Genomic DNA, 21,726 nt, shown 5'->3' on the forward strand with positions numbered 1-21,726 from the left:
ATATTGCTCTTGCTTATTAGATTATAGTATTTTCTTAAAGAATTCACATTCTAAAACTTAGAAATTTTTGGTTCTGTATGAAGTATGTATTTAGTGGTCTGTTTTCCTATATATCAATTAAAATAACTGTATATTTTTAAAAAGTTTAAGATTTTTATTACATCTCCACATGGAAAATAGATCCACAAGTTAAATGTTTTTTTCTTAAAAATAATTAAGTCTAAGAAAGGATGTAAGTCTGCTAAAGATTGATAGGTTTCTATGCTACTGTAAGATTTCAATCTTGTGTGGTAGATAAACTAGCATCAAAAAAAAAAAAAAACGAGTAAAAAGTAGTTAGATTTATGTGTATGTAACACTTTCCAATTGGGAAGTTCTGGTTTGTGTACGTGTTATAACGCATCCATAACCAGATTGCTAGTTAGTAGAAAAGCCTACCAGGACACATGACATTCTGTTCTGAAATTCCAGGCAATTTCCATTTCAAGGTAAGTTATTATCTCTTTAAAGATTAGTCTTGGGTTTTTATAACTTACTACATTAATTTATCATGCTTTGATTGTTCGCTCTTAAGCCATCTGGTGAACTACTTGCCATTATAAAAAGTAGTTGATGTTATAACAAGACAATTTAAATTCCAGCAACACTGTCAAATTTTCAACCATTTTGTCTTTATCTGAGATGCAGCGATAACATTTATTCACATCTGTATTGTCATAATATTCAATACTTTTTCTTAATTAATACTTGTAACTTACAATAATTTCCTATTTTTTTTAATCTAATGTTCTTTTTGTGCTCTAAGATCACATCTAGGTTGCTAAATTCATTTTAGTCATCGTGTCCTTTTAGTTTCCTCCTAGCTCTCCCAGGTTCTCATACACTCATTATTTCTGATAACTGTCAGCTTTGGAAGTAACTATAAAATGTCTCCTTACTGGCATCTGTGTGATACTTCTCCGTGTTTAGACTGGGATTGTAAGTTTTTGGGAAGAGGAACACAAGAGCAAACAGCTCTTTAGAGTAAACCATATCAAGGGTCCACATTATGAATATGATTTGTCACTGCTGACGCTGACACTGATTATCTGCCTGGGTTATTATTGTTTAAGTTTCTTTACTGTCCAGTTTCTTTTTATCCTCCTTTGCATGATATCATCTTTGTAAGGAAGTCATTGGACATCCCATATTTAATAAGTGAGGAGTTACATTCCACCTCACAAAGGTTTTTAAAAACATGTTTGTGCATGAGATATATATCCCAAAAAGGAAAAAAAAGGAAGCATTATAATAAAAAAGGGTACCTGTACTTTCATATTTCTTGCAGCACTATAGTTAGGACATGGAATCAACCAAATGTCTATCACCAGATGAATGGGTAAAGAAAATAGTCTAAATAAAAAATGGAATATTATTCAGTCATGATACAGACTGCAATCCTTTAATTTGTTGCGACATGGATAAGACACTAAACAAAAATAACAGACACAAAAAAGACATATCTTCTAAATCCTAATCACATTAGGTAACTTAAGAAAGTTAATCTTACATAAGTAGAACACAGGATAGTTGTTATTACAGGATAGGTGGGGTTACAGCAACAGTGTCTGGCTAGTGAATACCAAGATATAGGTAATAAAAGGAATTAGTTTTCTAGTGTTCTGAAGCACAGTAGGGTAACATAGGTTACAATAATTATATATTCCAAAATAACCAGAAGAGTAATTCTAGGTATGCGAATAAATAGAAATTACACATAGTTGAGGATATAGAAATGCTAATTTACCTTGATTTGATAATTGGATACTGAACAAGTGAATTATTATCCTATACTCCTGTACAAATATTATCATTTAATGTTAAAAGCAGAAGAAAAATGAATAAAAGTTCAGTGACCAAACAGAAAATTCAAACACGCCTCACAAATGCCCCAATGTCACAGCATTGCTAAAAAAGTAGTCTTTCTCTGTCATGATTGGTACCAAATTACTTGAAGTCAATAAAATTATGCACAATTTTAGAATACAATTTTAGGGTTTGCCTCTTAGTAATCCCATGATTCTTCTTCATCTACCTCTTAGCTTGCTATGATACGTTTACAACACTGGTTTCTATTGTTACCAAACTAAAAAAGTTGACTCTCCAGTCCTAAACTGTTTTAATGCAAGCCAATGATTATCAAATTACAATTCTGGCCAGAACGTCAGAGGGCCTCATAAATCATAAATCTGAATCTTCTGGAGCTACATCAGCCCTCAAGCAGTCAATCACAGAACAGAAAACCTTTGTGACATAAGGTCATTGCGGACTAGGAAGTGTCACCGGTGATCTGGCCCTCCACCATCCCCAATAAAATAAATTACATACACTGAGAACTAGCAAAACTATTACTTAATAAAAACGGTCTGTTGATCTGGCTAACATCCTTTATAAAGAAAATGAAAAAGCAAAGCTATTCTTGAGATAATAGCCTCAAAATTGTTTTTTGTATTAACAAAGAATACACAGGACTTCTTTTCTTTACATGTAAACACACAAGTGGCAAAGAGTGCAACATGGAACCTAACCTCTTCCAAGCAGTTTTTCTCTAAGCATTTTTCCACTGTTCTCATCTAAAACAGGACACAGAATGCTCACGGAGCTGACAGCCTGCACTGCCATTAGAACTTGATGTTTGCCCCAGAGTGCATCAGAGACTCATATTTAAGCGGCTGCCATATTCCAAGTGATACTGCACGAGTATACTGAAAATCCCCTAACAGATACCCTACTCTGTGGGAGACTGCTGTGCTGCTCTCTCCTGAGAGAAGAAGGCCTGGCCAGGATCTCTCTCTGACCTCTTCTTCACCCTATTCACTGAGATAGCAGAGCCTGCTACATTGAAACAAACGTGTGCTTAACTGACTAAAAGAATGTTATCCAGTCCAGCCAAGGCAAAGGTGGCCCCAGCAATAGCAAAGGTGAGAACAGCCTCCAAGTGGACAGCTGGAATGGATGCTCCAAGGAGATTCCAGGCTAAAACATGGGTCAGCATCTCAGCTGAGGCCTTGGGACTCAAACAATTATACCTTCTTGCAGTAAAAGTGCCAGTCTTGCAAGCATCAAAGCTATCTGTACACTGCTACCTGGCAGGGCTACAAAGTTTCTTCTCCCTTTGCACTCTGCCAGTGACCCTAACCACCTCCCTCATTGATACCAATGAAGCCATGAATTTGGACGCGGGGTCTTTTGTTCTGCAGAGAACATTGGGTCATCCCAGAGCTCCTCAACTGCAGAGCTTTTTCTCTACGTCTTTCTTCACTCTGTGCCACGTTTCCAGGAGGGTTAGACTCATACCCTCTGCGGGATTTCCGTACTAACCAATTTGTGTGGTAATGAAATAACCTTAAACTTTTAGATGTGGAAAACCAGAAGATATTGTGAAACTTTGTGAATATAACTGGAAAGGTGATCTTGCTTACTATACTATTTTCTAAAGGTGCTTATATCTTCTGAAAAACTAATTCATTTTCAACAATTATAGTATCATCTCTAAATTGCTTTAGTTAGAATTTTATGAGGAATACTTATATGAAGGAACAAAAATTATCTTTAATGATGTATGTAACAAATACTGCAGAACTTACTAATTTTCTTAAGTTTGAAGTTATAGTAAAATTCCCATGCAACAGTGTATAATTTACCAATGTCCTTTTGAAGGAAATGCATGATTGGCTGAGTTTTTTTGCTATTCCTATCAACAATTCTACAGTTAGGGTACAAAACCTATGCAATGACTTATTGCTGATAAAATTCAAGCACTAAGAAAATTCATAAACATTATTAGCAGATGATTTTCACATAAAAGGTTATTCTGAATAGACTTGAATAAACACAAATTTTTCTGTCCTTCCTATTTAAAAAAATCTATAAAGAAAAGAAATCTATACAACATCAAACAAGCCGTGATATAATTAAATTCTCAGATAGTAAAAGTTCACTACTTCCAGATTTATGTTTTCTCTTAAAAAAAATTTGACCTTTTTTCTTCCAAATATAAAAAGGAACAAAGAAACGATTTCTTCTTTACTTGAATTTTTATTGGCATTTTAAAGGAGTTTGATTGTAACACAATTTTCCTAACACAGGTGGCCTTCAGGTGAGAGGAATGCCTCTGAACAGGACCTAAAACAGGCTGTTACAGTTTACCTTTTCATCATCCCTAAATTGGCTCAAGAATTGGCTACTTAGGTTAATTTGATCACTACTGATTTGTCCAGTATTTCTTTCAAGCACTATCATCTCCATTCTATATAAAAATGCAGATTTAATGTGTAAATATGTAACATATATAAGAGAAGAGCATTTATTTAAATTTTAAAAACATGATTAGAATTTTTTTTTTTTTCGGTCTTTTTCTTTTTGTCGGTACTGGGGATCGAACTCAGAACTGCCTGCTTGCAAGGCAGGCGCTTATGCTGCTGAGCTAAATCCCCAGCCTCTGTAGTTAGAATATTTTGATACTTATTATATATTCAAGATGGCAAAAAAAGATTGGAATGTGAATTTTATGAGATGCTAACTTCCAATCTCAATTAAAAAGAACAATAATTTTTCAGAAAACAAAAATGAATATACATATAGCTTACACATAGTTTTTTTTTTTACAAACAATATTTAAATTGTTGCTAAAGCTTTAACATACACATGTGTACTCTTGTTACAAACATCGTCTCTTTGCATTGCTACTGGCAGATTATAGAAGAAGGATAATCTATTTCACAGAGTTAGCAGGGTAAATAAAATTGAATGATGCATTATAAAATAGCAGTGAAACATTTAATTTTTATTTGGATGTAGTTAGCAATACTATTTGATGAGGAAGGGAGAGATATGCTACATCATCTCCAGAGTTCTAGTCATAGCTTGTTCCTTCACTCCGAAAGAATTCCAGCAATGATACCTTTAAACAAAAAGTGTCTTGGTTAACTTTCTCATTGCTGGGACAAAATGCCCAAATCCAAAAGTCAAAGGAGGAAAGGTCTGTTTTAAGCTCACAGTTTGTAGAGGTTTCAGTCCACAGCCACTTGGCTCAGAGGCATGGCAGAGGAGAAACAGCCATGGCAGAGCAGCAGGACGCACTAAGATCCCATTCTTCTCTTCCTTTTTATTCCATCCAGGTGATAAGCCTATTGGTTAGTGCCGCCCACACGCACAGTAGGTCTCCTCTCTTCCGTAAATCCATTACCCACGTCCAGAACTATGCTACATCAATCAGGGGGTGTATTCAGTAACATACATCCACGATCTATGATCTAGTTACTGCCAAAAGCTCCACCCACAAGCACTTGAGAGGCATCTAGACACCCCAAATATACTTTTTTTAAAATTTGGTTCCCAAAAGTTATTCTCACTGTTATCAAAGCAGCAATAACATAATCAAATCAAATAATCTGATTAGAAATCCTACAAAGCATTCAAAGCCAAACAGAAATGTCTCAGAGTACTTGAGGTTAATAATATTGACCGTTAAAAAAAAACTAAATTAGGATTGACTTTGCCACAAACTGCTTCTAAATTGTTTTAAATGTAAACTGTGCCTCAGATATAATTACACATTATAATGGGAAAAGGAGTCTAGGAACTATCTGGGCTCATAAGTTTAAGAGGATGTATGTTATCAAACTACCATAACAGATGAGTTTTACTGCTTTTGATACCCATCTTTTTGTATCTATTAAATTTTCTATTCATTTAACTTTTTCTCTTCATTACATAGGATGTATTTTTACTAAATTTTACAGTTATAAAATTTATTTTTAAAAAAGGCCCATATATAACAGTTGATGATTGTTACTAATCCCAAAAACAAATTTGAATCTACTTTATACTGGTTAGCATTATATTAAAAGAAAGTCTTTAAGCCTTCATCTTGAACAAGAATTTTAAAGGATGTATTATACAAATGGCCATTGTTTACACAAACATCCTCTTGGCATGAACACCAATGTGTTCTCAATTTTTCACTATTATACAGCAATTTCACAAAGATTTTAAGCATATATAATTCAATTTTAAACAAATTATTATAAGACGTTCTCAATACAAGAAATAGAAAACTACAGAAATTAACAATGAAGTATGTAAACAGAATTATACAAAATTATTTATACAGAATTGTATAATACACAAAATCATTTAAGTTGAAAAAGATCAAACTATCTTTTCAAATTACAGGATACTGATTAGTATAATTTTTACTTTAATTTGAAGTAATTCTTATTTTTTAAAATTCTAGAATTACAATTTAAGAAACAGAGTATCTTTTTTTTTCTTAATTTCTTTCAAAGTTTAAAGGGTGAGCCTGCTTTGATTTCTGTCTGTAGAATCATATCTACCTACAGAACAATATGTCTATCGCACCAGCACATATCTATCAATTTCTTTTAAATTCTTTAATACAGATAGCTAATGAGTATGTCTTTTTCAAATGGGAACTTGGGGTCTCTAGAAATATAAAGACCACACTGAATTGTTTTATGGCTATATACTCAGGCTTTTTTTCTAACCTTTAGCTTCAGGACATAAATTAATGCTATTCTTTATTTCTCTGATAAAATTCATAGAATCTTCTTGACACTTAGAATGAAATGCAAATAATTACCATAAAGAATAGAAGGGTTAACCTTTGTAATTTTAACATAGAATCCTAAGAGAAAAGCCCAAGAAGTAAAGAAGTCAAAAGCCCATCACAGCACTCAGCAAATACTACTAATAATGGGCTACTCAATGTATTTCAGTCACTCTTCATTTTAACCACACCTTTAAAGAATGATTTTTAAAAGCTTTAATAATATCCATTATTATGGAAATGGCAAAACATTTGCTAAGAAACTTCAAGCCTAGTCAGGCTATTATAAAAACAGGACAGGAGAAAAACCTTTCCAATTACTAGTAAGATGAGAGTTCTGAGAATCCCAGAGATAATCAAAGTCAATTTTATAATACTTCTAGCAAGATTTTTACTTGATAAACTTTCATGTCTCAACAAGGTAAGATACATGTATTATTAATAAGGATGATGATAAGCACTCAAAATCAATGTTTTTCTCTAAATGCATGACAATTAATGAAGGCCATTTTATCACATATAATAATCTAAGTATATTTTCCTTGCTATTAACTATTGATATGGTTCTTACTTTCTTATACTAATTAGTGAACATAACGGAGTATTTGAACTAGCCCACGCAGATGTTATTCATAAGGTATACCCTCCAGCAACATCTACAAACACATCACAAAGTGTAGTTTACCTCGGAAGCGACACACGTTTTCCATTTTGCAGTACCTCTACCATTTGGTCCCCTTTTGATACTAAACAAAAAGTCATATGAGGCGTGTGGTAAAGGCAATGCAATCACCTTCTGCTTATTCACGGTCACGCTCCCCAAGTGTCAGTCAATGGGAATTTAGGGAGAAACTCAGCATGAAATAGGAAAGTTCCCTAAATAGGGGAAATTCTATTCCATGTTTTCCTATAGGAAGATATTAGGCCTGCCACCTAAGAATATGAGTATTTGCTGTTGTGTAAAATGAAATTGAATAAGTTCTAGAAACCTATATGCGCTACAAATTAGAATCAATAAAGAAGAGATAGGAAGAGGAAAACAGAAACATACAAAGAAATACTGACTGGAGGAAGTGAGTTCTCTTTAAGGTTTGACAGAGAAGGGATCAACAAAATAGAGTATTTTAAAGTAGTGTGAAGAGCCTTACACGTGGCAATAACCCTAAGGGCACTGCTCTATTAAAATAATAAACACTGTTCACTACAGAGAGTGATAATGCTTTCCCTTGAAGTTTCTCTAATGGAAGAGACATGATCTCCTGGCCTGTGACTAGCTACCATAACCTTGAAATTTCTTTGAAGCTCCATATCTTACTTTAAACATTTATAAGAATTTTGCATCCGAATCCAAATATATGTGTGATTTTAAATTAAATGTGTGGTTCCATTTCCTTCATGCAATTCATCTTTAAATCTTACAGCAAAATGTAAGCTTCCAGAAATATGTCATATGGAGTGTAGTGGCTTTTTATGCCCTTTGCTTCACCCAGCTGCATAAGCAATTTTGAGAAGGCAGGGAACAGTGACATATAATTCAGAAATATTTCCATAAAAATGGCTGAGAAACAAAAGCATTCTAGGAATTAAAGGTGTAAATTTCAGTCACTGAAATGATGCCTTTGTGTAAAATCCTTACTGCTCCTAAAATACAGGTAAAGTTGGTTTGGGCAAGAGCTTACTGGAGCTCTCCTTCTTAGAGAATACTTAATCATTTTAGTTTACCTAGAGTACAGAAAACAAGGAGACTGTCAGCTTATCTAAATTATTTAAACCTTAAAAGACTATTTCACCTGACATGTTGGCAACTCTGCATTCTCCATGAATTTCAAACATGACACACAGTTTTGCAGTAAATTACTTTATGTTGCCATGCAATGAAATCATAACTAGGCAGATAATAACATATTTAAGGAAAACAAGCAGCTGCTTGCTAAATCAATACAGTTTTGATATTAATCTTCTCAAATACAATGTAAAGCACATAAATATTAATTGCAAAACTAAACCCTTAACTGAGACAAGATAGGTCCAGGGAGGACAGCTCTAACTGAGAATGGTAAACCGTGTGTTACCGCTAATCATTCAGCAAAAGACTTTTTCAAGGGCTGACTGCATGCCAGTCTTTGTATGAGGCTGTGAAAATGAAGAGTAAGGAAAGCCCCGGCCCTCTAAAACCTGACAGGCAGAGTCCAAATTCAATGCAAGACTTGCTTTTCCTGGTGTGCTTCATACTTAATTGTTGAGAATTATGCAACAATGTCTTCCCCGTCACCTATAACATGATACGGCACTTAGATAAGGCATAGCTTTCTTCCTTCTTAAACATGGAAAATGCCACAATTGTACATGATGAGCTTTAAGAAAAATCAGTGAAGAGATTGCAATTAAGTGTCAACAATGAATCTACACATTAGGATGGCTCTGTCACCCCCAACTTTATACACAGATGGGACGAGGGGAAAGGCCAGGACTAATGCACATGCTCAGAATGACTGTTTTTGGGTAGGACCATCTAATTGGTAAGCATCTCTGGTTGTTGCCAGCATTATTGTCTACCCTTCTTCATTATTTGAACCAAAAAATGTCCCAATATCTTTTGGGACTGAATACCCTGAAGAGGTGGAACTGGCCCCAGCTGAAATCCTGTTATACATTTTGAATGCCTATTTTTAATTTTGCATTCACTTTTGAAAGTTTTGCTCTTATTATTCCAAAATGGACTCTAGCCTGGTGGCTAGTATGTAAATTAAAAAAAAAAACACAAAAAACAAAAAAGGTAACATCTTCCTAAAACTACTGCAACAACTCTAAAGTTCTATATATATAAATTCTTTCCTTCAGATCAGAAATTTTATAAAGTGTTTCTTCCATAAAAATTATTGGGAAATAACTTCTCTATTAAAATATTAAGAAAGGCAACGATGAGATTAATGTTTTTAATTAGTCATATATATGCCAATTAACAAAAGTAACATTAGAAGGATATAAAACAAAGATAAAAGAATTCCCATCACCTCTGATCATACCTGTTTTTGTTTGACAGTTCTTTAGTCATTCATTTATTAGGATTATTAAACACCATTTTAAGCACTGTACTCAGTTTAAGACACAAGGGATGCATCTAGGTCTATTCACTTGGTCAGTCCATCAATATGTGACTGTATGTATTTGTTGATTACTATATTCCATCAACATATGCTCATAAGCTATTATGAGTTCCCTTACATTTTTAGCAAAATGAAGCAAATCTCTGTGTAGGAATAGATTCCTTTTCTGGCTCTGATCTGACTGAAATCAGAGACAGCAAGATATATCCTTACCAATCTATACCTGAATTTCTTCTGAGGTTTCATGTTAGATTCAGCTATGCTGAAAATGGGAATTCAGATCGTGATACAGACTCTGGAAAAATCCAAAACGCTTTCTAATTAAAAGGATAAAATACATTCTATAAAGGAAGGCAACCATCTCGGTGTTTTATGGACTTATAGGTTCTATTTACTTCTGTAAAAGCTAGTGCTAAGCATACTTAATTTATAAAAAAAATATTAAAAATATATTCTGGATGATCAGTATATCACTATTTATAAACTCCAGCCATGGGATATCACCATGGTAACAGGAATATACAATCAACTTGGTCTTTTATGCTATGATGGATAGAAGCATTGCTAATTCAAAGAATGCAGTAAGCTTAAGACAGGCAGAGGGGCCAGGCATATAGCTCAATGGCACAGCGCCTCCCTACCAAGTGCAAGGTCCTGAGTTTAGTTGCCTGTACCCTCCCCCCACCAAAAAAGGGCAGAATCAATGTCACAATACTGTTATCAACCTGCTAATAAAATAGAAAGACAAGTATTTGACATAAAAATACATAGAAACATTCTGCTGTAAAATGACTAACAGTCACTCTTACAGTTCAGAAAATATAATGATTTTTTTAAAAATTTATTTTTTAGTACCAGGGATCAAACTCATGACCTCGTAACTTGCCAGAAAGGCGCTTGTGCCACTTAAGCTAAATCCCCAGTCCCGAAAATACAATGTTTTAAAAAGAAATCAACTAGGCATGGTAAAGCATGTCTGTAATTCTAGCACTCAGGAGGCCGAGGCAGGAGAATCACCATACATTCAAGGCTACTTTCCCCTGAACAGCCAGTTCAAGGCTAGTCTGGTCTACATAGAAGACTCTATCTCAGAGAAACAAAACAATAAAAAACAAAACAAAACAAATGAGGTAATAGAATGATTATAAAAAACAGACGAAAAAATTCAGATGTGAGATCTATCATGTCACAATGCTGTATGTTGGGTTTAAATAGGTCCCCCATCCATCTTATACTGAGGGCTTGATTCCCCAATATATTAGTGTTCAGTGACAGGACACAGGGAGGTGACTGGATCATGGCAGGGCTAATCTTATCAACAGACTAATTCATTGATAGCTCATGCCGAATGTGCTGTTAGGAGCTGGGCTTAGCTGGTGACAGCAGGTCACTGGGGATGTGGCTTTAAAGACTATTTCCTGCCCAGACCCTTTTCGTTGGCCTCTATCTGTCTCTCCCTCCTGATTTCTATGGCTGCCACAAGGTAAGAGGCTTTCCTCCACCCTGTAATTTCAACATTGGAGCCAGATGACCATAGACCAAAGCTATTGAAACCACGAACCAAAATAAATCTCTTTTTAGTTTTTTTTATCTCAGTATTTATCATAGCAATGAACAGCTGACTAATACATCATGTGATTTTTTGTTTGTAACTTCTATAGTACAAAACTGCATAAAACTTACTAGACCTTTATGTTATGCACATATGTATTTTGTTCAGACTGAGACAAAGATAAAAGATGCATAAGATCAGGTCACTGCTCTCAAAGACCAAATGTTCATGTATATACATTTATTAGTTTATTCATTAAATATCATTAAAAATTTATTGATTGCTTTTATGTGCCAGGGAACTCAACATCAATAATATATTGACCAATAATATGTGTACGAATTCGTAATATAATATACAAGACAAAATAGTAAATATAATTTAGCGATTTAGTATAATTCCTGAAGTATAACTACATATAAAGTACTACACAAAGATAATGACCTAGTAATGTTCTTTTTCAATTTTCATCAATTTAGGTTTTACTGAAAAATAAGTAGCAGAAATTAATGAAATTGTATAAAATTTACAATGTATTTAGTTGACTAGAGGCAGATCAGTAGACATAAATATTTAATTAAAATGTAATTTCTTAAATTAAAAACAAGTACCTATAAATTCTTTAAATTTCTAAAATACGTAATGGCCACAGGAAAGTGTAACACTCACGGTAGAGAGAACTTTATTTAACTGACACAAGCCATCAGACTCCTGAGAGTTTCCTTCTCTTTGCAGGTAAATAGCAGAGAAGGTTAATGTGAAAAGCTCTCAGCTCACTCCTCAGAGAGGAGATGGTGTGCAGCGTCTTGGGAGAGTGGGAGAAAAGATCCCAGAGAAGCCCTGGGACATTCTGCTTCTCATTCTGTGTCACCAGTATTTGCTTCTGTCAGTACCACTGATGGCAAGAGGCCCAACATACAGGCCAAGACAGTAACTTTTCCTAGGCTTGTAGAGGGCAGGAGTGTTTTTCTCCCAAGCGGCAAGGCGTACCAAGTTCTTAAGAGAATTACTCTTAAAGCCTCAGCCCCTGCCTGTACGTGATCACTGAAAAGGATAAAACCACTTAGTAAAGAAAATTGAAATGCTAGCGTTTTTCTAGCTAGGAAGTATTGCGACATAGGTTACTCGAGCTGCTGCATGTTTCTCAAATACTTTTCTGTCACATTGTCTGTTATGCGTGCATTCAATAAACATCCTTTAAATGTATAGTGGGTCCTAGACCTAGGATTGCAAATATTTTTTTAAAGAGACAGCAGATGGTTTTACATTTTGCAGACAAGATATCAAACCACGATTACCAGAAAAAAGTAATAAATCAATGAACTTATATTTAATAGCTTATACTCTTTTTAACTCTCAAGAAGGTAGAAGGTAGGTATTATGCTTTTCAGCTATGGAAAGAAGGCTCAGATTAGATGTGTGACTTGGTTGTAGTGATGATCACAGAGGTAGTACTCAAAGTCACGAATTCTTGACAACAGCAAACGGTATCTCCAGTATGCCACATGTAGCTCACTCACATGTAGAAGACGAAATGATTTCTACTAAAATCCATTATAAAGCATATCCTAGAATATGTACCACATATTGCTATGCTATCAATTTTAGTTGATACCGTATTGATAAAACTAATAGATTTGTGATTTCAGTGACCCAACACAGTCCTGGGTTCTTAAATCCCTGGTGTCATCTGATGCACTCACTGCAGGAAGAAGTTAAATAACTGCCTCAGGTCTCTGTAGAAATTTTTAATAGATACAGAACTTCATTCCAGGTCTTCCTAAAAGCAGAACTTTAGCTGTTTTTACATTAGTCTCAAATCTCTGTTTATTTGTGATTACTGCCTTGCTTTTCCTTTAGTATAGCTAAGACGTCATGACTTACTGTCTTCCATGTCTTGAGTCAAAGAGATCACATAACTCAAAGCTAAAAACTAAACATAATGGTTGGCATTAAAGGGTGAAATACAGCATGGTTTCTCCTTGAGTAGACTTAAGAGATTCATGAAAAAACAATGATGGGAAGAACACAAATCACCCTGACTCAAAGCAAATTTCCAGAGTAACCTCACTGGTGATGTCAACCCATCTTCCTATGCAGAAATACTCATGCAAAAGGGAATGCTATTGGCCAGCAGCACCAGGAGCCCTGGAACAGTGAACATGCTGGACTGTGCCATAGGCAAAGTTTGACACACCCGAGAAGTAACCATAAGAAATGCCTTATTTCTTCTGTATGCCAAGTATTTTCCTACTGCAAACGCAGATGCATAGTGAACAAAAATCTGATGCAATTAATTATCTTTGTCACTCCACCTGGATGGCAAATGGTGTTTGTGTTATGTGCCAAAATCTGATCAACTACGGTGGAAGTTTCTTAAGACTGTGGCTTTGTAGGCCAAGTCTCAACTGTGCAGGAAAAGTGTCGTGACAGTCTGGGCCTGCCTGCAGGAATCAGAATAAAGGGAACTCTAGCTGCATACCACTTTCGCATCTCCGAGTTTTAAAGCACAAAACTTTTGAATGTACTCTAGATTTTATGTATATGTCAGTAAGAGAGTAGCCCGATATCCAGGAATCCAGTTCTCTTGTCCACTAGAATTCTGATTGGTTAATCATTCAATTAGCATTCCAGTTTCTTGAACTGTCTTCAGTGAACTTGGCTGTATAAGCTCCATGGTGGTACCACCTTCTGACAGTGGACCCTCCGAGTCAGTTTTCTGAACTGACAACATTGAGCAAACTCAGACTACAGCAAATTCATAATGATAAAATTTTATGTGACCTCTTTCTTAGAACATCAGGCACGTTTCCACACAACAAAGATCAAATTTAGTTGTATCATTTCCAACTGTAATAATTTCCTTTCTCGAATTTTTCTTCATAGGAGTTATGCCAGTCTTAGATGTTTAATTCTTTTTAACACTCTCACCATCTGTCATTAGAAGGTTTAAGTGTGAGTACTCAGAATAAAGTAGGTTAGTTCTTTTAGTGTACAATTTTTAAGTTTGCCAACACTAATTGCATTTTTTGCCTTACTTGTGAATCTTTCTTTCCCAATCCCAGACACACTGTCACATTTCATTTACAACAACACTTGCTCGTGTCCTCTCACTACCTTAACCCACGTTTACCTTTCGAACATTTGCCAAGCGATTCATCATCAAAGACTCCTCCCGGTCGTCGTCGTCATCCAGGTCGAGCATGGGCATGCCAAAGGGATCGATGATGCTGCAGCACCTGGAGCCCTCATCCCTGGGGTCAAAGGGGTCCACGATTATGGGCTCTGTTCCTTTGATCTCACAGCGACAGAAGGGGCAACCCTGGCCATCTGACTCCTAAACAAACAGAAAATGCACTGATCAGTCTTTGCAAATAAAGAACAATCCAGACATGTCAATATTGTACTTGTAATAAAACGCTGCAAAAAAAAGGAAAGAAAGAAAGAAAGAAAAGGTTTGTAAGCAGGAAGTAGGGCAAGAAAAAAGCAGTCTCCCCTTCAGCTTTCTGACTTCCAGTTATAATTCTAATGTATCAATGCTTTGGGGTCCTACACAAATTAAAAACTGTATCAGGCTTTTATAAAAAGGCAACAAAGCTAACTAAACATTGTGTAACAGCGATGGCAAGTAGCATGCAGGTCCCAAGTTTGCCATGACTGTTCTATGAGACGGACAATATGGTAAAAAAAAAAAAAATATTCAAAATAGATAAAACAGTAAGAATACATCATTTCAAAGTTCATTCTGGAGAACTTCCTGTGGATATATAACTATGGAAGATATCTCTTTTCATTTTCTAGGTCTTTTAAAATGTTGACTTATATAAGTTTCATCAGGGAAATTATGTAAATTTATATTTACAAATTGTCATCTATCATGAAAGCCTATCAACTTGAAGCATATTTGAAATGTAATACTTTCTGAAATACTTTTATCTTCAATCTTTTTAAACTAATTATTGAAAAAAACAGCCATGCTGATAGCATCACAATATGCAATTTCAAAACATACTACAAGTCACAATAACAAAAACAGCATGATACAGGCACAAAAACAGATATGCTGACCAATGAAATAGAACAGAGGACACAGAAACAAGCTCATTGTTACGGCTTGTGTTTAGATGAACCCCCGGAGGCTCATGCAGTCAGAGGTGGGGCTCTTTCAGAGGTGGTAGGACTAGACTGTGTGACGCTGTGATTGATGCACGGTACAATGGTAGGATCAAAGGCACTAGGATTAACAGTGTCAAGGCTACTAACCCTACATAGCCTGGATAAGATATATGGGATAGAAAGAGTTGTGGTCTCTTGCTTGCTTGCATTCCTACCCTTCTGCGCATCAAGAAGTTTCTTCTTTGTGATACCTGTCTGCCAACCACCCTGCCTTAGAGCCAGCTGATATGAATGGAATGAAACAAACCCTCCAAAGTGTGAGCTAAATAAACCTTTCCCCCTTTAACTTTGCATGTTAAGTATTTTGTCTCGGCAACGAGAGAAAAATAACTAAGACATTCACGTCAGTACATCTGTCAGATTTTTCAGAAAAGGGCCAAAAGCATACTGTGAAGAAAAGACAACGTCTTGATAAACAATACTGGAAAAACTGGATATAAGGAGATAACTGACAGTAGATCCTTACCTCTCACCCTGTACAAAAAGTGAATTTGAGATGAATCAGAAACCCAGGTATAAGATTTACAACTTTGACACTGCATAGGAAATCACTTGAAGGCATAGACACAGAAAAAGACTTTCTAATTAGAACTTCAACAGAATAGAAAACAATAGAATCAACAAGTGGAATAGATCAAATTTCAAGCTTCTGGATAGCAATGGAAACAATCAACAGTAAAGAGACAGCTGTACAAATTGGGAGGAAACTCTGCCAGTTCTTCTTCAGACAATGAATTATTATCTAGAATACATAAGTAACTAAAAAAAAAAAAAAAAAAAAGAACCTCACTTAACATTAAACACTTAGCATTAAAGTCAGAGCCCAATCAGTATCAATACATGTGCAAATGAACTCAACAGAAATTTCTTAAAGGAAGCAGCAGAAATGGGCTCTGAGTTTATCTGAGAGGGGAAGAAAAGGACAGGAGAAGTAAAAGGAATGAGGATGTGTTAGATACAGTAGAAACTCCCAATGATGAATGTCATCATTATATACTTCAAACATACAAATTAAAAATTTACAACAAAGTTTAATGTCTTTAGCAATCAGGGAAATGCACATTAAAACTATACCAAGAATCCCACTTGCCCCAGTCAGAATAGTTATTAGCAAGAATACAAAAAAATAAAAGAAACAATAAATGTTCATAAGGATACAGGGAAAAAGGAAACTTTCTGTATTATTTGTGGAACCTTTCTATGTTATTAGACACAATTGAAATTAGTATGGAGTATAGCCACAATTGAAATTAGTATGGAGGTTCCTCAAAAATGTAGAAATGGAACTATCATATAATCCAGCCATATCAGCCAATGATATATATATATGAAGGAATTAAAGTGATCATGCTGTTAAGGATACATGCACACCCATGTTTATTATGGCACAACTGGCAATACTCAAGATATAAAACTGGCCCAGGTAACTATAACAAATGAATGTGAGAAGGAAATGTACACAATGGAATATTATTCAGACATAATAAAGAACAAAACCATGTCATTTACAGAAAAACTGGATAGATCATGTTGTTTGAAATAGGCCACATGCAGAAAGACAGTACCAGCTGTTTCTTATAAAATATAGAACCTAAACAAACAAAGAAACACAGAAACAAATAAGAGTAGGGAGGGAAAGGATAATACAGTAAAACAAGAAGAAAATAAAGGTGTGGGGGTAAGAAGACATGGGGATAGATCTAATCAAAATACGTTACAGGCATGTCATTTGCATGTACTAAAGTATTTAAAAGAGTATTCAGGTAACTCTAAAGTATTCAAATAATTCTAGGGTTTGAGTTGCATTTATTGTTAGTAAGACTTGCTAAAAATGTCTCAAATTAACTTCTCTATTAATGATTCAGAATTATCACAGATTTTTCTTACCTTGACTTCTATAGACACACAATTTACAAAATTCACCATCTTTGTTTTGTTTTTGCATTATATCGTGACGTTAGTAATTTTAAAGGCATTGAAGAGGAAACAAGTTACATATATCGACATCACTTTGGAGACTAGACAAGGATGCAGGAAGAGCTAACAGAAGAAATTCCTCAATAATTAACTTTATTTTTTAAAATATTTTTTTGGTACCAGGAATTGAACTCACAATCTTGGGCTTGCCAGGCAAGCGTTTACACCACTAAGCTAAATTCCTGGCCCAATACTTAACTTTAGATTGTTCCATCTACTTAGTTCAGTGGGAGATTGTTGATGACTTGCCTATACAAAGCAATGTACAGATCAGTGGTGGAATAATTCTCTAGCCTTACTGCAATTTGAAAATTACCAAATATCTGGGTGATACCTATGGTGTAGTTTCTTTAAACTTCCTGTGGATTAATTATCTCCTTTACTATGTAAATTGTCAAAAAAAGAAAAGCAAACATTCTTGGGATTGCTTAAAGAAAATAAACAACAACACACTCTAATTTACTTACTTTTACATAATTTGAGAAACACCAAGAATGGCAAAATTTCTGCACCAATGTGGTACAAAGAAATACAGACATGTCCATTTAAAATCTTTTAATGTCTACCTTCACACATGTTCAAGTTGGGGACTTCAAATCACCCTAAATGCTTTTAGTTACCATTCTAAAAGTGATTAAGGGGGCTGGGGATTTAGCTCAGCGGCGTTAAGTGCCTGCCTTGCACGTACCCAGTCCTGAGTTCGATCCCTGGTATCAAAAAAAGGAAAAGTGATTAAGATTCCATTCTTTTATTTTGGATAATCTCTTCACACTGCTATTTTCTAAGACATGAATGAATACTAAAGGTAATCTAAACCTTCCTCCCACCTTTCAATAAGAACATTAAATGCAGTACATAGTCAATGTTACCAACTAGGCAAATTCTCTTTATTAAAAAGTCTAAAGGGATCCATCCTGCGGTGGACTTCTTACAGATCTATATAAGGCACTTTTAAAAAGCTGGCTTGACTGTACAGGAGGGAGCTGCAAAAGAACTACTGCTCTGTGACTTTAAAGAAAAAAGAAGGCAAAGTAGTACTCTTGTGCCCTAAACAGACACTTCCCTCATAAGTACATCGAAAAATATTACAGAAAATTCCAAACATATACAAAAGCAAAGAGAAATGTGTAACGAATGTCTGTCTATCCACACTCACCAACTCAGAGGACCAACTCTACCTCTGGATTATTCTGAAGCACATCCCACACATGACAAAGTCATCAATAAATCTTTTAATATGTGTAAATAGAAGCAGCTAATCTTTTTAAAGAACTACAAACAATTATCACAATTTACAAGCAAGCTAAATTATTAAAGTCTCATCACTTTTAACTACAGTGCCTAGAAAATGTAGTCTACTCTCTGAGGCTAAAAATTATTCCTCAGAACTCTAAAGATTAACTCATACATTGTTTTGGTGAAGGAGGATCTACAGGGTATGTGCTCTTTTTCCTCCTAATGGTAACTGAAAAGATGTCAGTTTGGAAGGAGGAAGTGAAAAGGAAAGATACTCTCTTGAGTACAAAGGACTTGGCATGGTTCATCTAAAACTGCATTTAAGTCTTTCTCAACTTGCCTACCTCAAAGTTGAATGTAACACAAATTACTAAAGAGTAGTTGTTATAACAAAGGTATCACAGAAAGTATTTTCTGTTCAGCTTTATTTGATCAAAGTTCCCACGACAAAGTTCCCACGGATAAATGCAGTGACCATTCTGATTTGCAAACAGATCCCACAGACTGTGTCTCCTTACTGGTACTTACGCTAATATGACTTCACCCATCACTCTTTCTTTATAAACTGACGGCTGTCGTATGCAAACTAAGCCTAACCATAAATTCTCAAATGTTACTCTGGTGCCTCTGGCCCAGTTTCTGTCACATGGTTGATTGAATACACAAGAAGAATGTCTGTAATAGATATGTAACTCATCAGGATTGTCACTCAGTAATTAAAATAATGTTTCTATCAATATATACTTAATCGAAGATGAAAGAATGTATGTTTAATGAAGAAAGACCAATAAATAACTCCCTTTCTAGTCTTCAACATATTCAGATTCTACAAATGTAAAGAGGAAGTACTCAGAAAACTCTTCTATTCTGACTCAGGTCTCACTTCAAGTAAGAAATGCTTCCAAAATCAAAGGATACAGAAGTTTATGAATGAATAACTTATATATCTGAAACTTAACAATGTAATATACTGACAGAGTAACTCAGACTCCTATTCCAATGACTAAAAGTTAGTCATACAGTTTATGTAATCGGAGTAAATGAATGATGACAGAAAAGTAAAAAAAAACAATTCAAATAACAAACTCCTTTTTCCTCACAAACATCTTATATATGCTTTCTCTTAAATATTTTTACAATAAACCTTAAAGAAAGTACAGTTTACTCATTTGCAAAAGGATTATTAGAGGCACGTGCTAATTTCTGGTCAACCACTTCTAAGCTTTCTCACATATGTAATACACACGGACAGCCCTGGACAATACACACGGCCTCAGAAGTCTCATTTTAGAGGATGTTTTACTTCTACTCTGTGTGTGTGTGTGTGTGTGTGTGTGTTTTCCCTTATTGGTAACTTCTAATGTATTTTTACCTTACTGTATTTTCATGTAGCTTTGAGATTACACTAAAATCTTTTTAAAAATAGGGTAATTATATTTGAATATATTTGAATTATATTTGAATACATGTATATACATATACGCAACCTGGGTCTAAATGAGGTTATTTTCAGAGCATAATATTCCTCATAGTTACTAAATAACCTTTTGTTGAAGGAATGAATAAAGATAGTTAATAGCAATATCAGACAAATGCCTCAGAGCAGATCAAGTCTTTAGATTTGGTTCTCTTTTAGGATGGAAAACAGAGAACTTCAATGAATTGGGCTCTTTTAGTTTTTATTTGGGAGGTTCATAAAAAATACACACAGCGAGTCAGAAAAAGGGCAAAGACATTGTGAATTAGGACACGGAACTGGGCTTCACTCTCTACCAATTACGCTATGTGACACTGGACAAATCAGTCTTCTTAGCAAGGAATAATGAGATACTGCACAACTTAAGGGGCATTTTAAAGGGTAACAGACAAATTAGATCAAACCAGTAAAAAGTGGTATCCACGTTATTGTTGGCATAATTCGTACAGTATCAAAATGCAAAGAAATATAGGAAGAAAAATGAGAGAACATTCCTTACCCTTTGAAATAAAACTACTTCCACAAACATTTCATTCTGTAATGCAATGAATACGATTTTAAAATGTCAGTTATTGGTGTACACTGCTTAAACATAATTGCAAATTTAAGCTATCTCCTAAGTAACTGCATGTTGTTACTATATTTGGGACTGTAATAATTAAAATTTCAGGTGCTATTGAAAGTACAAACCTCACTTAATCCTAGGACACAGGTACAATTGCTGTTCCCATTTTACTAATAAGAAAATTTACAGTGTACATACTTTATGAAAGTTACGCAGCTTGTCAATGCTGAGAGGGAAACCTCAGGGGGGTCCGTTTCAGGAGCCCAGTTATTTTATCTCTATTTTCTAATATCAGATGCAGTAGTAGCTTGTCAACCTTAGATTTACAGACTAGATTAAAATTCAAAACTAGCTCTTCATGACTAATCACTCATCAGTAGAAAGGAATTTTGATTTTGCTCAATTGCAAATTTCAAAATGAAAGCTACTACAACAATCAACAAGTTTTTAGCTTTTTAACAGAAGGATGCAAAAAGTAAAAGCTTTTTAAAAAATTTTTGTTGCTCAAATCCAAAGTAAAATATTAACCTATTAAGTTAGTAAGTTCAAATTGTAAATACATTTTGTTTCATGGAATCAACTTTGAAACACCTAGAAAATGCCCCTACTAGACTCAAGTAAGAATGTCTCCAGAGTGTCGGAATAAACTCAGAATCTAACATTTGCTCTATAAATAAAATCATTTTTTTCAGACTCATCTCCTTTTCCTTCCTACTACAGTTTTCTAATTGAAGACTTCATTGTAACACTTTTATTTTATATAAGAAAAACAGAAATAAAACACTTCCATATCAGGGATCATAGGAGAAAAACAGTAATAAATACATTGTGTATTGTTTTCTTCATAGTAATTAGGCAGATTTCAAGATATAGCCATAAAAATGTCCAAACAATACTAGCACCATTCTTTCTTTTCAAAGAACTAAGAGAAACTAGCTGTATAAGTAATCTTAACTGTCTCATTTTATATATATATATATATATATATAAACATATATATGATATATATATATATATACATGTATA

General features: G+C 34.7%; 1 protein-coding gene across 5 annotated transcripts in view; it reads right to left on the reverse strand.

Moving 5' to 3' along the window:
• The window catches only part of Cblb (Cbl proto-oncogene B), a 217,242-nt gene that overhangs the window by 48,187 nt on the left and 147,329 nt on the right, over positions 1-21,726 (reverse strand). For all 5 annotated transcript variants that reach the window (XM_063224895.1, XM_003469289.5, XM_063224893.1 and 2 more), the window contains exon 10: positions 14,403-14,606. In XM_063224895.1, the coding sequence (XP_063080965.1) occupies positions 14,403-14,606 (204 nt within the window). The remainder of the gene's footprint in view (positions 1-14,402; positions 14,607-21,726) is intronic.

Source organism: Cavia porcellus, unplaced genomic scaffold, assembly GCF_034190915.1.
Source record: "Cavia porcellus strain 051 isolate PalLab524CR breed Dunkin Hartley unplaced genomic scaffold, mCavPor4.1 scaffold_15, whole genome shotgun sequence".
NCBI lineage: Eukaryota > Metazoa > Chordata > Mammalia > Rodentia > Caviidae > Cavia > Cavia porcellus.